The 20,489-nt window shown below is 37.8% G+C and overlaps 1 protein-coding gene and 1 pseudogene across 16 annotated transcripts in view; both read left to right on the forward strand.

Annotated features, from left to right (window-relative positions):
- LOC148651479 (focal adhesion kinase 1) overlaps nt 1–20,489 on the forward strand; it is a 156,620-nt gene that overhangs the window by 37,424 nt on the left and 98,707 nt on the right. For 14 of the 16 annotated variants that reach the window (XM_088601819.1, XM_088601801.1, XM_088601808.1 and 11 more), the window contains exon 2: nt 3,075–3,101. The exons of 1 other annotated variant lie outside the window; for it this stretch is intronic. In XM_088601819.1, the coding sequence (XP_088457945.1) occupies nt 3,075–3,101 (27 nt within the window). Of the gene's footprint in view, nt 1–3,074; nt 3,102–15,220; nt 15,415–20,489 lie in introns of those variants that run through there. One more of the 16 variants, XM_088601816.1, reaches the window with a different exon arrangement.
- On the forward strand, nt 2,346–2,464 carry LOC148651480 (5S ribosomal RNA; annotated as a pseudogene).

A 20,489-nucleotide genomic window follows, 5' to 3' on the forward strand; every position in this document is an offset into this window, starting at 1 on the left:
ACATGGTGACAAAACTTGTATATTATTCAAAGTCTGTTATTTCTAGTTGATTGTACACTTGTAAACAATATTTTCCACTTCCAACTATAAATCCTGGTACTGTTTTCCCAGATTTTTTTCTCCATTATTGCTGTTGCTTTTCAAATGAATTGATGATTTAACAAGACCTGCCTCTTCAAAATTCGTTTTGACTCATTCACTAGAACAGACGTCTTCATCCCAGGTCCTGAAGAGCCTCAGTCGGCTTCATAGATAACCTTTAAATCATCAACCAACATGAGTTAAACAGGTGGTGTGTTCAATTAAGTAATTTAGAGGTTATTTGGAAGAACACAGAATATCCTTAAGATCTCAAGGATAAGTGTTTCCTTCTTTGAAACTTAGTTGGTAATGTTTAAATAACAGGTGATTTTTTTGTAATCTTTAAGAATAACTGGATTTGAGCTCTCCAGAACAAGGTTTGGAGACGCCTGCTGTAGAGTAATGAATCGAGGCGCTCAGTGTCCTCCCTCATGGGAGAGTTTAAATAACCAGACAAACTATCACTTTTTGGATTTTTGTTCTTAAGATGATTCTATATCCTTGATCTTTTAAGTGCTTTTTGTAAAATTGAGTTTTGAATTTTGAAGCAAATAAAGTATGAACTCAGACTGTCCTTGATCAATGTTAGGTCAACCCGATTAATAACATAGATCAGGTTTAGTGGCGTTGTTAGGGAATGATAGCGTGCCAGGAAGAAAGTGTTTTGAAGAAAGTAACGTGATTTGCAGTGATTTGTTTTTGTTGAGATCTGGAAAGGTGATTTATGAAGTTAATCAGGAAGAATTACAGATGCAAATCTCAGAAGAAACTGTAGGATTTGCATCTGTAAAAGATCATGTATATATGATGTTCTGTTTGGAAGGGGTTATTTGAGTGGTTTGTATGGATGTTAACTGTGGTTCAATGCAAGAAGTCACTTTGCAGGCATGTTGTCACTTAATTCTGCTACTCTAGAGGGCGCTATACTATTTGTGGCTATCCTCTACATTGAGAGGTGGCGAAATTCCATATTGATCTACAGAAGCATCTTTTTCAATACTTCCAAAACACATACTGTACGTTCATAAATATTTCATTACTGCATAGGCCTATTTTCAGAAACACTGGGAGCATGCTGTTTGTTCTACAGTGGCAGTTGTCACTTCTCATGTGCTGGAACATTTGGTGTTGGTATTCGTGTTGTATCAGTGTTCAAAATGTCAGTATTAAAAACTGGCAGACTGAAATTGTAAAATGTTTCCTCTCATTGTAAACATTATGCCTTTATTTATGCATACAGTTTTTTCATATAATGATTTGTCCACACATTTTGTATATTGAAAATATCTAGCTAGAAAATCAACATTGATTTTGCAAAAAAAAAGCTGATCATTGTTCATTATGCATGCAGGAGACATTGCCATCAAGTTCTGCCAGAACCATTTTCATTCAGAAATCAGTGTTTGAGTTTGCTAAACACAGGGCAAAGCACCAACTTTATCAGTTGATGTAGTCTGAATACTATTGGATTTTCAAATAGTTTTTTGTATCAAATAAATCTGTGCTGTAATTAAGCAAAAGTTGAATGTTATTTCTTCATTTTGCACGTTTTTTTCCTTTATCACTGCAGTTTGTACATGTCATCATATTGCAAAAGTTTTACAATATTTACTGTAAAGGGAGTTCATCCTTTAAACATATACACTTCCTAACTGTCATGAGCAATGATTAAACACTTCCAGAGAAATTTTGTAAAAACACCAAGAGCCACTCCTGTCTCAGAATAGTGAATTTAGGGTTTTGGTGACTTCAATTTTTCAATCAGATCATCTTGATTTATACAAGTGACAAACAAAGACTGTTTGACCTTTTCAAAAGCAAAGTGAATGTTGCGTTTGAAACTTAATGTCACACATAGAGTCAAGGAAGTAGATCAGTAGTACCATTTGGATGCAAATGAAAGTTTAAAATTGATCTCATAAGATACTGTGTAATAAAGGTAAATCACATTTATTTTACATTTGCAATAAAATAGTGAGCTGTAACTAGAAAAAATGGAAAAGCAGTTGCAAGGAGAAATGACAAAAGGAGAGGTTTTTAAGTACTTTGTTCTGCAGAATCTTAAAATTAGGTCTATATTTAGCTTTTGTGTAGTCTTGATTATTTTGAATACTGAAGGTTATATCTAACAAAAAGTTACAAAATAACCTTAAGACATGGTTCATCTGGTATACCTACAGAATATGACATTAGACTGTAAAAATGCTTTTGATAGCTATTTGTAAATTATCCATAACCCACTCCTTATATATATACTGTATATCGCTTATGGCCGCACCACATTGAGCACGCCCGATCTCTTCTGATCTCGGAAGCTAAGCAGGGTCGGGCCTGGTTAGTACTTGGACGGGAGACCTCCTGGGAATACCAGGTGCTGTAAGCTTGAGGGCGGCGTGGTAGCTCTGTGGCTAAGGATCTGCGCCTGTTACTGGAAGGTTGCTGGTTCATATCCCGCGGCCGGCAGAGGAATCCTACTCCGTTGGGCCCCTGAGAAAGGCCCTTAACCCCAACTGCTTCAGGGGTGCTGTATAAATGGCTGACCCTGCGCTCTGACCCCAAGCTTCTCTCCCTGTCTGTGTGTCTCATGGAGAGCAAGCTGGGGTATGCGAAAAGACAAATTCCTAATACAAGAAATTGTGTATGGCCAGTAAAGTGATCTTATCTTATATTCACCAATCAGTGGGTACACGCCAAAGTGTTCGATTTTCTGCTGTTATTCCCCTCAAAAGTACGGTAAACTGAAACATCAAAATATATTTTAGTGTTGACATACAGTGCAGTTGTTTCCCGAGTCGCTCACTTGGAACAGCAGTGCCAGGAGTGTGTATTGTAGGGTTTCTGCGGGAAGGTGGCAGTGCTGTTTGTGTGAGTGCGCCAGCTCCTGTCTGCTAAGTGCTTCACAGCTAGGTGGCTGTCTTTGCACAGGCTTTAGACAGTGTTGCAAACTTGTTAGTACTGCGGATCTTATTTCTTTTTTTCTTTTTTTTTTACAGATATTTCAAGAATTTCCTACTACACAGGTGAGTGTCTATGGACTATAAAGGTTTTCATTCATTTCATGAGACTGTTAAATATTTGTCCTGGCTAAACTAGCCTATGTCCAACACCATATACTGTAAACAATATGGCTTGGGAGAGCACAGCTTAGCTTTAAAAATGTAGAATTTATTTTAAATAAAGCATGATGTTGTCCTCTCAGGAGAGCATAATTCCCTATTTTTAGATTCTAGATGTGGTGGATCTTTCCTTTTCTCACTTTCACCTTTGTCTAATTTTTTATGCAATCTTAAATCATTACTCTTCTGGAAAGAGTTGATAAACAACACCCGGTTTTAGCAGAGAAAGAGCAAATATTTTGTGAAAGACGAAAATTAAATTTGGTGGATTCTGTGTGTCCACCAGTGCTAAACTTTGTTTCTATTTATTGCCTCATAAGCATCTTGCAAGGGTTGTGGAAATTTGTGGATAGGGTATTGTTAAATGTGTTATGGTTGCTTAATTCAGGCCTTTGTGAATCTATCACCCAAGGGGATTCATCTGTTGTGATGCTTTCAACATCTCATACATTAGTATTGATTGATCACTGTTTTTTATGTACACTTTTAAGTAGTTTCCTAACTAGGAGGTAGTATACTGTTCTGCTGAGCAGTCTTGTGCCCATTATTCTATGGTTGTGTAAGTATTCCTTCATTATATTTGCTGCTACTGAAGAGGCCCTGCCTCTGAATGCATTTTAAGGATTTGTTTTAAAGAAAAATATACATCATCTTGCCATTTTATTTGGAAATAGCCCTGTATGTTACCAGGGTAAAAAGGGTAGTCTAAGAGAGGGGTAGCTTTTTGTATTAAAAAGGAAAGTGCTAAGACTAAATTCAAATATAAAGACATGTACATGCACGGTCTGTAATCCTTTGTTGTATTTTGAAATGCTGTCCTGACTTGGTCATGTTATACCTGCTTTGAATCACTTGCGTTTTAAATGAAAAGGAATTATCTGCGTGGAATAGAGTAGGGAGGAGTCCCCACCTTGTATCCTGCACTGATCACATCTCGGAAGCTAAGTAAAGCCGGGTCTGATCAGTAACTGTGATGGGAGTGGTGTTGGTGGGCCAGCACTCTACTGGCTGGACCAGTGCCAACGCTGCAGTATGGTGACCGGACATCCTTCAGATCCTGACTGCCTAGTCATTACAGATGCCGTGGTAGAAATGTTAACTCTGGTGTCTTTCTTAAATTCCACTCTGGGCTAGCAACACTCTCTCCTACGTAACGTTCCACTTGATTTAATTGGTGAGGTAAATTCTGGCTTTCCTACCTGATCTACTGTGTAATGAGGCTTCTGGCCCACGGCGGCTGTCATGCATCACTTGGATTTCTGCTGCACTTCAGGGGGTGTTATACATGACGGATGCTGAATGTACAGTTCTTTTTTTCACTCCTTAAAAAGTGCTGTGTAAATGCATTAAAAAAAATAGTGCTTTAGTATGCTTCCTGGCCTCCACAGAGAATTGTTTCTGCATCCTCAAACATAGGAGCATGTTAGGATTCTCTTGCTAACTACAAAGTGTTCATAGCCCCTGCATTAGTTCTGTGCAGCCAGACAACAACAAAAGCCCGTGCTTCGAACAAAACCCCCAAGAACAGTTTTAAACACTTTAGTTTACAGCAGCATTGAAATTTCAGTCGTGCAGTGCTTCATCTACAGTATTTCAATGAAAAGCTTTTGCTTCTTGTTATTCTGTTTGCCTTCCATGCCGTTCCACCATCCATTTGTCTCGGAGATGGACTGTCAAAAGAGCAGAGATGCACAGTAACGTCACACTGGATCCTTCACATGTGAAGCAGTTGCAGTGAATATTAAGCATCTGTGTGGGAAATTCTAAACACGTTGCTAATTCTGAGGTGGTGAAAGTGTAGTATTTTAGGACATTTAGTATATCTGCTGCACAGAGAACATGTTTGCAAGAAATATAAGTCCCTATTCCCTGAGATTAGGCTACTTACTGGAGTACAAATGTAAATGTCTACTAATTTATCTTCTTGACAACCCATCCACTGCAATGGTTGCGACCCCCTGCTGTGTGCAAGTGTTTCTAAAGCCTCAGGCCAGAGCTCTGGAGGTGAAGGACAGAGCAGCGTGCTGTAGGGACAGCAGGGTCTGTAAAACCATCACACGTCTACAGGGCACACAGCAGCTCTCTGGCTACTCCCCAGAGCCGAGTCTCGAATACCTGAGAAGAGAGTGGGAAGTGGAGAAACAGTTCTGTGGCCTATAAATAAATCAGATGCTGTCTTGATTAATGGTTTTGCTCGGGCTAGCTGGATTATACTTCCGACCACTGCATGAACATGAGCTCAGTTTGTAAGAAAGTTGTTCATAAAATGCTAACATTAATTATCAGGTAATGGATTTCTGTTTGAAATATGACTGATTATTGCAAAATATATAATCAAATGCAAGATGTTCTCTGCTGTACATTCCAGTTTTTTTTAAGATGTGAAAATTGTTCATAACATCTTTTTTTCCTTTTATATTTCCTGCTGCATTACAACATTGACCACTTTGCAGTGCACCCTGCAGGGGTTTCTCTGAGGATGCAGTCTTGATGAGATACCTAAACCACAAAGCGTGTTTTGTTTTCATTTTGTATTTCTTTCTAACTTTTTTACCCCGGCATCTAAATGAAAACACCAAAAAATACATTAACCTCTTGGCTTGAATTTTTATTTTTGTGTAATAAGTGCTCATATTTTAGGAATCCTTTCATAGAAAGATAACTTTAAATTGTTGTACAATGATATTTACAGGCAGTGAGACTAAAGTCCTGACTGTCTCTTTACATCTTGAATATTTTGATAATATTAGGGTGTCAAATGATTGTTTTATGAAAGCTTGGTGTACTGTATATAATGTGTTATAAGATACAAAAATATCAGTTTAAGATATTTTTCAACAATGATGAATGTGATAAATTCATAGAATAATAATTCAGCTTTAACCTGAAATCAAGTTCAAGGACAAAAGAGTTTTATGTGTGGTAAAACTCAAAAGAGCAGTTCTGTTTTTCATTCATGCAAAGGAAACCTTTGCAGAGTGTGCACTTTGAATGTGGCTGAGATACAATTCAAACCTCCCTCTTTGAAAAACAGTCTCTGGATGACGTCCACCTCAGTTCTGCTGTCTAATATCTTTTGACTTTACCTTGCTGTCCAGCCAGGCCAGAAACCCTGATTTAGTGTTTAGTTTTTTTTTCTGCTGGCAGGATATTCAAGTCCTGACAGGCCTTTAAAGGTTAAAGCAGTTCCTAGATCAGTCTTATTAATTGATACTGATTTCATCACTGCATATTTGTTAGTTGTTCTGGTATTATATGCAGCTATGATGAATACAATGGAATCTGTACTTAAACGATTCATTAAACCAAGGAAATTAATTCTTATTTATATTCATCTTGACAATAAACTGCTCTAATAACCATTTTGTGGGATACAGAAAAGTACAGGACAAATTTCGGACAGTTTACAATCTACACTTTGACAATTTATTAAGAATGCACTTGGTATATTTTCTTACAGATAATTACATTATCCATTATATTACATTTCCTTACATTGGCAAGGTAAAGTGATGCAAGTCTCTACAGGTCTCTTAAATACTCCTGTAGCTTACCTTGACAAACTTTTTGTGGTTGTCTTAAGTGTTAGTTATTGGTTTTAGAAAACCCATTTATCACTCAGTTTATTCCTTGTCTTTAGTTTAATGCTCAATATAATGCCTCTAATGACAGCATTGCAACGCTTTGAAATGAAACGGACCATTAAAATACGATGTATTACAAATGACATCTAAAAACTAGTGTATAGCGATCTAAGTGAAAGTGCTATGATCCAGGCATGCTGTGGTTGAGTCTCGGTCGTGTCCTTAGCTGGGCCCCAAACTACCCAAGTAAAATGAAGTTAAGGTGGGACTAGTTGGCCAGATCTATTTGGCAAACACAGTGACCTCTTAGGCTTCCTGAGCATATGTAGGTTTGAGGTATTGTCAGTGAAAGAGGTGCCTCTCCTCTAATTGAACCTCCCACACAGGGCTGTGGTACCTGTGGTACCTGTCGTTAAAACACAAACAGCTCAACACTTCCTCATTCTGTCCTCTCTGAGGTGGCTGAGTTTGTGAGCCAAGATGTGGAAAAATTGGAAAATTTCAAAAAGGGGTGGGTGTAATAAAGAAAATAGCCGTTCTAATTTAACTTTCTTGCAAGGTGATACGGGCCTAGAGATCATGCCAGACCCTTGGAGCAGAACTGAGTCTAAAATATTGCTGCTTAACCTTAAATTAAAGTCTGGGATACAGTGCAAGCCAGCTGAAAGAGAGAGATGTTCATACATTTCAGTTTAAGATGCAAACAGCTGAGTTCAGGACATATTGCAACTTAAGAACATACACCACCAAGGCCTGCATTACAAAAAGGCTAGAAAAGACAAATGCATCCATTAGATTCACAGAATCAAACTGCAGAGAGTTTTTTTCTGAATTAATTTCTGTTTGCAACACGAGGCTGTGATTCAGGATCTGACCAATTTGCAGGACTCACAATCAAGCTTAAGTACTAAATCATAAAGTACAGTAGTGATTCCTCTTCAGAAGGGCTTCAGTGCATCATCTATACTGAAAAAGATTACAAACACGTACCCAACTCAAGGCAATCATTAAATGAGATAAAATGATGTGTGATATCTGTCCTCCCGTGTTTGAATTGAGAGAGAATAACTCATCTTGTTAAAATAATGGCATATGACAAGATATCATTTACCCTGTAAAATAAAACCTTTACCAGGAATTACGGTAGTTTCAAGCAGCCTACTGGTCCAGTGACTTGAATCCCACCAGGACTTCCTTTGTGACTGACTGGCAGCTGTTCACCCATAGTGCATTTCTTTTGACACACGACAAGCTTTCTGGGAACATGCAGAAGGTTCAGCATCAACTGGAGAGGTGCATCCTTTGCTGATGTCATCACAACCCTGCAGGCACCTGAGAAGCCCAAGGGTTTGTAGAGTTCCACAGGAAGCCAAGAGAGCTTGGTCTAACTAATTAAACCCCTCACAAAAGAATAAAGAGTCCAGCACCTCTTAGATAATCCTGGTCATACACTTAACTTGTGACACCTGACCTGATAATTTGCTGATTATTAGAAGCTTCTGTTAAATTCCAGATTTATGATGTAATTTATGGATAAATGGTGCTTATTGCTTTACAGTATGTTGTGCATTTCAGGTTGATTTCAATATAGTTTTTTCTTTAGTTTGAAAATGAAAACTCAAAACTAGACTGTTTTGACATTAACATATAAGAAAGTATGTAAACAAGGCAAGACCATTCATCTCTCTTTGCTTGTTTGGTAATCTAGTGGCCAAACAAATCTAGAATTTTGTTCTGTTGTTTCTTGAAGGAGCTCGGAGTTGGGACCATCTGTTGTATATCAGAGTTATTGCCATATATCATGCTGGCAAACAGAGATGTGCAAATTATTAGTTCTTTCTGAATGAATCAGTACGGTCGATTCAGGAGTCTTTGGCTGGTTTGTTCATTTGATTCACTAAGTCTTTTGGCCCTGTGAGATGAATTGACCGTCAAGCCTCGAGAGTCACGGCAGGAAATGATTTAAAACTTAAAATCTGTTCCAGATGCAAAGCTCAGAGGATGAAGGGAGTAACTTCGAAACCTGAGCCGGATGCGATATAGTAAATATTAAGCAATCATAAATTGCCAAACTCAATAAAAGCATACATAGACTTTGTATTAATGGACAGTGGGGAATTGAAGGCTGTGTGAAAAATGTATTTTGCTGTTTATAATAATAAACACTAGATATACCTAATACGAGAGAAAAGCATGATTTTGTCTGTCTGTTTTTATTCTGTTTTAAAGCTCGATGAGGCATTTTTTTCCATTGTTTTCAGTATTAATAATTTAGTGTATAACCCTGGTTTGATAGTTTCAGAAATAAGAATATACATTTTTCATGTTAATGTTTCATTTTCTCCATTTATAATTTATTTCACCCTTAGCTTTAGTGAGACGTTTGTTTATAAATGAAAAATTATTTCCTAGTAGTTCAGCATTTATTGATTTACAGTATGTTTAGCTGTATATAAATTATATAAAAAATATACTATTGAACACAACAAACAGACTAAACTCTTATCCACTAAACTGTATGTACTGTACCGTCAATATTTTCTTTCTGTCACAAATATAATCTTGTTTCTCAAAATACAATACATATCTTTCCATGTGGAAGAAGGAAAACTACAGGAACTATCGATTTTGCATGATCTTATTTTGCAGATTTGTACACTTTAAGACTCGTTTCAATAATTTAAATGAATGTGATATTCAGTGGCATTGTGTGATTTGATCTAAATGTTTTTTTAGTGGAATAATTAAGATGATCAGTTCATATGTTGCTCTAACCCAGTACAAGTTAAAATAATGGCCCAAGCAAATATTATAGCAGTTATTCTTTAAGTAGCTAAATTGGATATAAATATCATTAAATAGATTTTAAATTAAAAATGTGTGATCTGTAAGAATAAGTGTGGTACCATTGCAAAAGAAATAAAAGCAGGGTAAAAGTAAATCGATCTTTCCTTGTAATGTGCTTAACGTACCCTTTGAGCATGACTGAGTTTAACACATTGAGTGTACCCTCAGGTTGCTCAGAGCCCTGACGTTTGTGCTCATGAGACACTCCACTTTGCTCGGTGTGTAGAAAAATAAAGGGAACATTGCCCCCAAGCGTTTCATTATCTCTGTCCTAATTTAGACAACCTTTTAGTTTCCAGTTGTGATCCTGTGTCACAGCTCCCGGGTGTGACCCTGTCTTGTACACCTTAGGATGTTACATACGTGGATCGGATCTCTTCTCCATCTTCTTTTTCTTGGCCCAGTAGATTTACCTTCTTACGCCTGCCTGTATACGACAGTCCCCCGAGATCAGGAGTCATTCTGTTGTTCTTAAAACTCAAAGGCTATTGTATCCTATTTGTGGTATGGAGACCAAAGCAACAACATATTACTATGCAGGACCTTATGAGAAGCTTTAGCAGAGTCAAAAAACATAATGTTTTATGTTCTCAGCAGTCCTTGTTACTTGGTCAACGGAATCTGAACAATAGCTTCGATTTCTAAATCCTTGTTGTCTCTGTCTTAAGATGACATTGTTTTGTAAGTATTAATCTGATTTAGCTCAAGCTGTTGTGTCCATAACTTCACTAATAACAAAAGCAAGGTGTGAGAAATAGATCTGTAGTTTCCTGGTATTAGGTTTGTCTCCGTTTTTAATAAATTACTGCAATTCTCCTATTTGTAGATGCAGCCCCCTTCCTTAGTAAGAGTTGAAGTACTGTAGCTAATGGTCTAGGAATAAAATCCCTCATTTCCTAAATTTGGACTGGGAAATTTATTAGTTTGAAACCACCCTAGCTTTATAACCTGTGTGCCTATTTTAAAATTGCCCAATGCTACTGGATACCCTTCTGTCACATGAAATTACTACTGGTACTTGCAAGACGGTAGAAACACTTAAAGAACTCGGGCATAAGCATCTTCTTAATGATGATGAGTATTTGCCAATGTATATTTTCCTTTTGTATTTCAACGTGCATGAAGGGCATTTGTTGGAACATAATGGGGTTTGTAACCTGACATTCGCTGCACCATTATTCCCAGTGGGAGTGTTGCATTGCAGAAAACACTCTACTGCATTTAAGGCACAGAAATGGACTTACTGTCAGTAAGCATTAGATCATCGGTAATGATTTATATTTCCAACTTTTTCCTTTCAATAGATTTTCATCAGATGGGGTTGAGGTTAGGTAGAAAAATTAATATAGACCTGTATTTTGATAGAGTGTTTTTGTGCATATCAGTTACAATTAGTTTGTAGTTTGTGCACTAATTGCTAAATATGTTTGATTAATTTATCAATCCCCTCATAGTCATTCCTATGTTAGCTTTAGGTAACCAGAAACTGCTGATTCTTAATTAAGTCACTTTTAATATAATCACATTTTTAAGTTTTTGTCCCATGTGTCTTGTCATATCTTGGCCTGCCAAAATGCAATAATAAAGTTTGTTCTGCAGTATGTTGGTGGGTGGTATATTTTATATCACATGACCTCAAGATTCACAAAACGAGCTTTTTTTGTCACGTCTAATTGGCTATCATGTCTCCTCATTCTTTTTGTTGTGGTAATTCAAGGTCAGTGTATCATTTTAATGTGTGCATCTGCTTTAGCAAATTACTAAAAGGAAGATTTGGTACAATAGATGACTGAGAATATATACTGTATCTTCAGGTCATTAATTGAATTCTTTTATAGGCAGCACTATATTAATATACATGTAGTACAATTATGGGGCTTTGTATGTCCATCTAAATTCTTTGTCTTAATACAGATCTTCTGTGTGTTAATCACTGGCTTTCATGCACAGTCGGGATTTTGGGTGGATTTGATCATGAAAAGACAGCTTAGCTTTCTTGGGAAGTCCAATACCTGGAGTTCTTTCCTTTGCTTCTTACTAAACTCCCCCCTATTCAAGTACGTGTCTAAATGTACTTGGGTGTTGCTCTTAAAGGGTTCCTCCAGTCAAAGTACAACATCAGGAGCTGGTACTACATACATTATTGATGAGTTTTAATAGCTTAATCAAAGTTATTGCATTTTAGCTGGCAATAGTTTGTCAACATTTTTTCTTCATTTATCCTACACTGGTTTAAAAAAATCTTGTAAGCTTGATTATTTTTGCTATTGTCATTATGTACTATATTTAGTATATAATACTATAGTCAGTGAATCTTTCTCCAGTTTCTCCAGTAGGTCTTTACTGTGCATGCAGGAAAACTATACTGTAAATCATCAGCAATAGGGATTACCAAGTAGTTTTATTTATGACATGCATCATTATGAACATGACAGGCTATTTCCTATTCTTTAATATTAAATTCTTTTTTTATTGCCTGCTGATTTTAGGATGACTATGACATAGGCTTACAACTGTTTTGCTATTTTACAATTGACAAAATCCTGTACAAGAAATCCTTATATCCCCAAACGTATTGTATCAAAGAATTTGATTTAAAGAATTTTCTATTCTGAGCAGGAATGTTACAACAATGAAATATGGAATGGAAGCATCATTTCGTTCACATTTGAATTTGCATAGGCCATAGGGAGATCCCACAGTAGTAGATCTGCATGGTTTGCTGCAAGCTGTCCTTAGGACAAGTACAATCTGTTCATTAGTAGCTGAAAAATACTGAAAAGTAGCTTTGGACCATGGTTATGATGTCAAATTTGAAATTCTGAATGTATTTTAAAAGAGATTTGAAAAATGCTGATTTTTGTTTGTCAGTTCATTATCACATTGCAGGTTTTACTAAAATTTAGAGCAGTGATTTTAGCAATTATGCCAAAAAACCTTGTTTACCATTTGTATAAGGTAGGGTGTTGGTTGATATGACAAAACTGTATTTTAAACCTATTTAGTTTTCCAAGGGAACTCTTGGTTTGTAGTAAGCCTGTTTTTATTACTGGTTCTATATAGCTTATGAAATTGTGGTACATGGAATTTAAAGAAAGGATGTCAAAGCTACAGATGTACAAAGGATTACATATAATTTTTTTCCGTCTCAGACTTGAATTGCAGGGAACAGTAGTAGGGCTCCAAAATATACTGTTGTTTCAGAATATAAAAAAGTCAGTGTGTTTTCCAATCATCTCATTGACCTGTAGCAGTCTGAGCTGCAGAACAAAATAGATGTTTCCACACCTAGAAGAGCATTTAACCTGTGTTACATTTAGCAATAGCTGCTACTAACAGTTCAGTTTGGCTTTGTGGTTTGTCCATCCCTTTGAATTCAAGGAAAACAATTTTGTTCCTCTTGGCTTCACTGATTATAATCCTGTTGCATATTCTTTGGAGCCTTTTAAACAAGATTACATTTTACATTTGATTAAATGGTGTTTTGGTTTTCATTGCTGGCTTTTTGTTAACAGATTACATATCTGTTTTCTTGTTACAATTGCCTTTGCAAAAGCATGGAAACACTACAGTGATCTTATTTCAAATTGATATTGTTGTAGCACATTCACTGTTTCAGAAGGCAAATGTTTCATCTTATCTAAATCGTGTTACTCCTAATATTGAAGAATTGCCATGTTCCACTTTTTACATGGTTTCTGGGTTGCCATTATTTTTTCCTGTAAGGAACTGAATTGAAAATCTGGGTGAAAATGCTCATTGTATTCCAGGCATGGGTCAGTCTAATTAGAAAAGACAGCATGGCAAAGCACTGTAGATGTTTTCTGCTAGTCTCCAAAGTAAACCATTTAACAGTTAAGGGAAAGTATTTATGGAGGAAAGCATCTTGACATTACCTTTATAAATATTTGAGGCTGTTCGTATCAAAGACTTATTCTGCATTGCAGTAAAAGATGAGTCAACATCAAACTGTTCTTTAATTACTTATTAGTTGCATTTCACTGTCTGTTTTATTCCAGATATGTTTTAACCTGTTTAATTTGAATTAGTAAAAACAAATACTGTACGGAAACATTTCTAGGAGATTGTAGGGAGTAAAATGAAAATCATCTGTTCACTACTTTTTCTCCAGTGGGTTAGCTTATGTATTTGTAAGTCCTCTTTACAGTACAGAGGGTTGAGGAAACCAAGTCTCGCAGTAGTCATTAGCTTCCTTTTATTTCCTGAAAGAAGAGGTCTAAGGTGAAAAACAAATCTAAATTAATGAAATGCCATCTACTGTGAATCCTTTACATTCACAATGTTATCTTTGTTTTATACTTTATTGAGTATATTTTAAAGGTCTACCAAGTAAGGCATATTCCATTGATCAATGGAATAAAGTCACAAAATGGGAATTGGTACTCTTAAATATTAGCTTAACTTTTAGTCATTTAGTTCTTGCATGGAAATGTCTGTTTTTGCTTTAAACCCAAAAGCTTGATATTTCTAAAGGTGAATTGCATTGCTTTAAACTGCAAAGATTGCTAGGTATGTTTTTGCTGAATTCATATCCTATGTTTAGCTTGAAAATTTCCACAAGCAAATAGAAGTAAAATAACATGTTTGTCTAAAGACTCCTTCTTTATTTTTTTCTAACGGAACTTTATGTAGATGGCGTTCACGTAATCGACATCTGTGGCACTTTTTTTTTTCCCCGACGAGGGGCTGTGCGCTAACAGAGCATTTGGTGTGTGTGTGGGGGGGGGTAAGAGATGGCGATCAAAACAATGGCATTCATTTCCATGCATTCCTCACCTGACCTTTCTGCAGGACAATCATTGCTAATCAAGTGCTGGAATAAAGGGGAGCAGAGGGGGCTGTGGGGGCAAGCAGGCCTGGCCGAGGGCCAGAGGCAGGCAAGGAGAAAAGGGTAGGTGGGGAGGGAGGGGAGCTGTTCTGCAGACACGACCTGGGTCAGCCTTGATTTGCAGCTCCTGCTCACAGTGGAAAGGCACTGTCAGTTTTGTAAACACAAGTAGGCTGGGTGAATTGGAGCGAGGGTAAGATTAGCATATTAATGAGACTGCCCCCCTCCCCTGCCCTCCCTTCTTTCCCCCGATTCCCTCAATGAAGCAGTGTGCGCGCCCACTCTGAGTCACACACACGAACCGTGCTCACACACTCCTGCCTGCTTCAATTTTGTGCAGCCGCTGCTTGTACTGGATACAAAATAAAGGAGCCAAAGAAAATGTTCCACTGGAGCTGAGAGGATTCTATTTATTTTTTTTGCCTCCCCCCTTCTCCCTCCAAATTGCTTCTAGTTTCCAAACGGTGGTCTGGATTTGTTTGCACCCAGCAGGGGATTTATTTTAGGTCCTGGGGATTTTTCTCAGGGGGTGAAAGGGTGAAAAGCAAGCAAGCAAGCAAGCAGATGTGAAAGGGAAAACTCAAAGATCTATCTATCAAACATTTATTTTTCCTATTTGTGTTTGCAATCAACCTGCTCTGATAACCCGGTTTCTTTGCGGCGAACGGGTGCTGATGTAGTGAAACTACCCCCACCCCCCCCACCCCCCAACCCTATCCCTTCGCCACCGGCTCGAGAGCTCTCCCCTGCCCCCGGCCTCTCGGCCCGAGAGGGGCTCTCCGGCCTGGGGCAGCGCATGCAGCGCAGCAGCCTGGCCTCTATGCGGTTGTGCGCGCGCGGGGAGACCTGGCTGGCCGTCGGGCCCGGGACCGAGAAGCAGGTGCCGTCCGCATGGAGAGAAGCGGCTGCAGCCCGTTCCCCGTGTGCTGGGCTAGAGGTACTCGTACTCGCAACGTCCTCCCATCGTTCTCTCTTTTTTTTAAAAAAAAAAAATCTTAATTTTCTGTTCATTATTCCTCCACCCACCTCATTGATTTTCATCTTAACTTGTGCCGTTTTGCAGCTAGAAAGTGCTCCAGCTTCAGAGTAACCCATTATCTTCTGATGTATGCATGCCACTTGCTATATACTATATAGACATATGCCCATGAAAGTATCTGTGTGTGGATCTTTTTAATGTCCAGCCATTTCCACAGAATTGTGTTGCAGTCTAACGACCGATTTGTCAGCCTTAGCAGGTCTGCTTCATCAGCTTTGATAGTGCTGTGTGTTTCACTTCATTCCTGGGGCTTAGTGCTGAAGTGCTGGATTCTGCCTGCGGGCTTTCAGCGCAGAATTACTTTATTCTGCATTATTAAGATTAACTTTATTTACATGCCGTCTGTCTTGCTGCATTAATTTCACATTCTGGCTTAAAAGGGCACAATTTATTCCACCCACTAAGAAACTACAGCTTGCCTGCCTTCCCTATAAACTGTTGGTCATAATGTTCTGCTTGACTTTTTTTATCCGGGTGTAAAGAAGCATTCTTAGGGGTGAATTCCTGTTTTTGCGATTAAGGCGGCTGTGATTAGTTTGGTTTCAGAGTTGCACATACAGTAACTAGGGCAAATAAGTGACTTCATTGCAGCATTGCATACTGTTATTTCCATTGGTTGGGCTTGGAAATGTGTATATATTTTTGAAAGCAGTACAGAAGAGCAAAATTTTATACAATGTTTTAATAAACATTTCCATAAAGTTTCTTTTTTTTTCAAAAATCAAAACTTTGAATGGGATTAATACAGTATATTTTGTGATAAAACAATAACGAAAGTTAAATCTTTCGCATGAAACAATACTGAAAATATTGGTCCTTGGTTCTTTTATAGTGATGAATGTAGTGACACAGATAAGAGATGACTGAAATGTGCAGCAGAGTCCAGGAAGTAATGAAAGCCCTGGAGAGAAGCTGGGAGATCAGTGGGAAACTGGATTGTGTAGTAATGAGGGGCCAGTGCACTCAGGAGCAGGTGCTGGCTGATGAAGTTGAAGAGGTATTTGTAGGACATAGCAGCTGAAACTATTGATCCTCATGCAAGTAAAAGGAGGGAAAAGGCTAAAACTATTGCGCACACGCCTGCCATGGACATCCCTGTAATCAACGTGCACTCAGAGAGGACAGCACTTAATCGTGATTGTGTTGCATCCTCCTTTAAACCCTGGAAATGGGTAGGTTATTAAAATTGAATGAAGAAATAACAATTGTCAATGAAGCCAAGATCCAGCCACTCCACCCTATTTCAATAAACCTCTTGGGGGAAACCTCAGATATTAATGTACAGAGAACTTGATAATTGGCTTGTAATTGAACTAGCAGTAGCCCTAATTGTCAGCTTGTCAAGGACCATGTTGTTATGGATGTTAGATCCATAAACCAGTGACAGACATCCAGCTTCAGTGGTTTCTATGTTTAATAAATCCTAAGTAATAATAGATTGCATAGAATGTGAATGTGCCATTAACTATGAAGAAACTCAAGCAAAACAATTCTGGTCACACTGGTATTTTTTAGAAGTATCCTTTGGGAATAGCGGAGCCGCCTAAGGTGTAGTATTCAGCGTGAGACAGTGTTTGAGTCTATTCACAGCTTCACAAGAAGTATCGTAGGTCAGTGCTGGAGCCTTCTTGCAGTTTTTGATGTACAGTACAGTAAGATTGTCAGCACTTGTCAACAATCCTCTGCAAATAAAATGAACATCTACCCCACCCTATTAAGATATTTGAAAAATGTTCCAGAATAACAGAGGTGTTTTTTTCATATACCTACTGATGTAAAGGAAATCATTTCATTGTGAGTTGCAGTTTTCTTTTAGAAAGTGATAACTGTGTACAGCAGCAATATGGATTTTCTCATAGCTACAATATATACAGTATAGTAAAAAATCTACAATGTTGATGTTTAATTGCTACCTGTTATGACCTTGGTAGGCTTCTTTTGGGTTATTTTTTCCCACAGTTCTTTCTTCAGAAGGCAGAGTGCTTTGCACAGCCTGGTAAATCGATAACATATTAATCAGTGTATTAGTCAATAATGCTGTGGTTCAATGTACTGTTTCAGCTTTCTTTTTTCCCTTCTGCAATGCTGCTTAATATTTTAATTCCTTAATGCAATGAAAATTTATTTTTTATTATATTAAGGAAGTTAAACATGGGATTAAGTTGCCGATTTTCAGAGTTAAGGCGATCCCATGGCTAGATGTTAGCTTCCTGATTGAAGATGATACGCAAGAATTCCTGTAGTCGATAACTGTCAGAATGTGAAGCATTTTCTAATAACAGATTTCTTTGGGGGCAGAGGAATTGAAAGAAGGCTGCTGTACGGAATTTTTTTGTGTCCATGACCTTCTCTCCCTGCAGATATGGAGTATTAGGAAGTGAATATTTAAAGTGGTAGCATGAACACTAATTGCTTTTTTACATGTTATATCTGGATAAAGACCTCATCACTGGTGAATGTTACCGTGCTTGATAGAGAACAATAGTATGGGGACTTATTCTGCTCTTTGGATCTTTTTTTTATTTTTGCCTCTAAGGCCACCTATAACATTCAAGCCTTTTACATGGTACATATATCTACGGGCAGCCTAGGCTGTATTTTACTATTGTAAAACCAGCCCATCCTGGAAAAAAAAAGCCCTGCTGGAGGGCCAGATCCTGCTTTTAGATTGGATAAATCAGCTTAAAACGGTTTCCATTGTGTTCGTATTGAAGCAGAATCAGCCTCTTTATAAAACAGAAATATCCCCAAGCTTCAGGAGGGGGAGAGCAGGCTGTGTGGCGTCTCTTCTGAGTTTAATTCACTCTGGAGTATAAATATTGTACACTACACTGTGCTATATTTAGGATAAGATGGTGATTAAACAGGTTCCTTCATTAGCAAATTATATCGCGCATTATAGTGTACTACTTTGGAATCATTGATATTTAAAATATGGTTAAAGATTGAAACATGCCATTTGTTTTTCTTGCATTTCTTACTGTTATTTTTCCCCTTTCTGACGTGTTGGATTGCATTATACTATAGAGCTTAACATTCAGAATCTTGTCAGAATGTTTACATTGCGAAGACAACATGTTTGTCTTAAGACTGGCGCCCTGGGTGTATCCTGCCATGTGCCCATTGCTTGCCAACATAGGCTTTGGCTCCCTGAGACCCTGCATTGGATGAGGCTGTTAGAAAATGATGGATGGATTGACTCATTTTTACTGATATCACATATTCTGGAAAAAAAGACTAGCAGTGACTACTTCAGCTCCGATATCCCCTTTGACAGGTGGTGAATGTTGAGCTAAACTTAGGTTTGGTTTAATGATCTGTGTCAGGATTAACTATACTCCACTGTTCTGAACAGTATGCAGTGCAGAGTGGCAGGTTTGATACGTGATTTAAAAATAAACCCAGAGAAGCTTTAATGTTTTTAACATGGGTAAAAGACAGATGTGACAGCAATATTCTGGTGTTTTTTGTAGAGCCAATCCATTGGGATTTGGTCAGTGTATTTCACGTCTGCAGGCTCCGGTTTATCTTGAAAACCAACCATCTGCCTATTTCATACATTTACTTAGAAACACTTTATCTGAGCTACTGGATGAAGGGAAAGTTTTAGGCCTGTGCTCTTAGCAGGCTTAGTGTGCTAGGAGAGCACTGGAAAATCCAGGCACAGATGGTCTCACCAAGCCAGGTGGTATGCTTTCAATAGGTGACTGCTCTGACATATACGTTTTCACTGTTAGGAGATGGCTGAGCCTCAAGGGCACCTCCAGATGTCATGAAGTTTAATTATATTTCATGAAAAAGTAAGGAACTGTTAATTGTGCTTTAATATTGAATCTTAATGTTAGACTTTACAAAATTCAAATATCCTAAATAAAAATAGACCTAATACCTGAATTAATTTTGATGTTTTTAAATGACACCCCTATTTTTTACTTACTGCAATAGGATTGTTTTTAAAAAATGGCATGGTGTCTTTACGACTTAGAGATATTTCTCACTTTGCTCATATATACTGCAGCTGGTTTTTGAAGTGGTTTCCCTACATGCTTTGAGCTCCAGCAGACTTAACTGTTTTCCCATTTTAGGGGGGCTCTGAATTTGAGGTGTTCAGTTTCCGTTTTTGATCAGTTTTCAAAAGGTTACTGTTTGCTTAATGTTGTGTTGTGATTAAAATACGTTGATATGGGAGTTGTAGCCGTGGAAGTGCTGTGAAGTGAGATCAGAAATTTGTGGACACTTTCTCAAAGGGAAGTTTATTCAGTAGGATTCTGCCTTGGGCTCTTCTCACAAGAGAGGTTTAGAATTGCCTTGTTATACAGTATATTGACATTGAATAATGTGACCTCGGCTTTTTGCTTTTTGGGTGGCTTTTCAGTTTTGAATTCTCATTTGCAAATGGGACAGAAAGGAGTGGGATCTATCCAAGTTGCAGAGACCATCCTTTTGTGAAATGTCATGCAAAAGTTGCATGTAATATTTTTTTTCAGTATGAGAAGTTGTCCATTTTCTAATTGGAAGCTATTCAAAAGTGATACTACTTAACAATAAAGAGAGATGCTTTTAAAAAATGCATTCGTTTTTGCAGTCCATTAATCTAACCATGTGTATCTATTTTTAAATATGTGCAGTAAGCAGAGGGATGTGTTTTTTTTCCAGTTCAGCAGTAGGTGTTGTCAGTGAAGCAGTCCCATCTTCACGAGTTTATTGGGTAGAGGCAGTCCTTTTGTTACCCTGGCAGATTCAGTCCAAGGAATCTGTAAGCCTCTGTGTGATGACCAGCTTGGTAAGGGCCTTTCTAAAAACTCTGTTGTGCTCAGTGAAGCAGAAACAGCAAGCCCATATTGTATCAGCTCCTCCTTTGTTACAACCCTGTCAGCTGATCAAGAGTAGAATTAACCTTTTGTTTGCCTTGACCCATTTGTGCCACTGCAACCAGAAAGACGTCCTAAAAATGTTTCACAGTATACTGGCCA

The sequence above is a fragment of the Lepisosteus platostomus genome, chromosome 12 (assembly GCF_059453375.1).
Source record: "Lepisosteus platostomus isolate fLepPlt1 chromosome 12, fLepPlt1.hap1, whole genome shotgun sequence".
NCBI classification, from domain to species: Eukaryota; Metazoa; Chordata; class Actinopteri; order Semionotiformes; family Lepisosteidae; genus Lepisosteus; species Lepisosteus platostomus.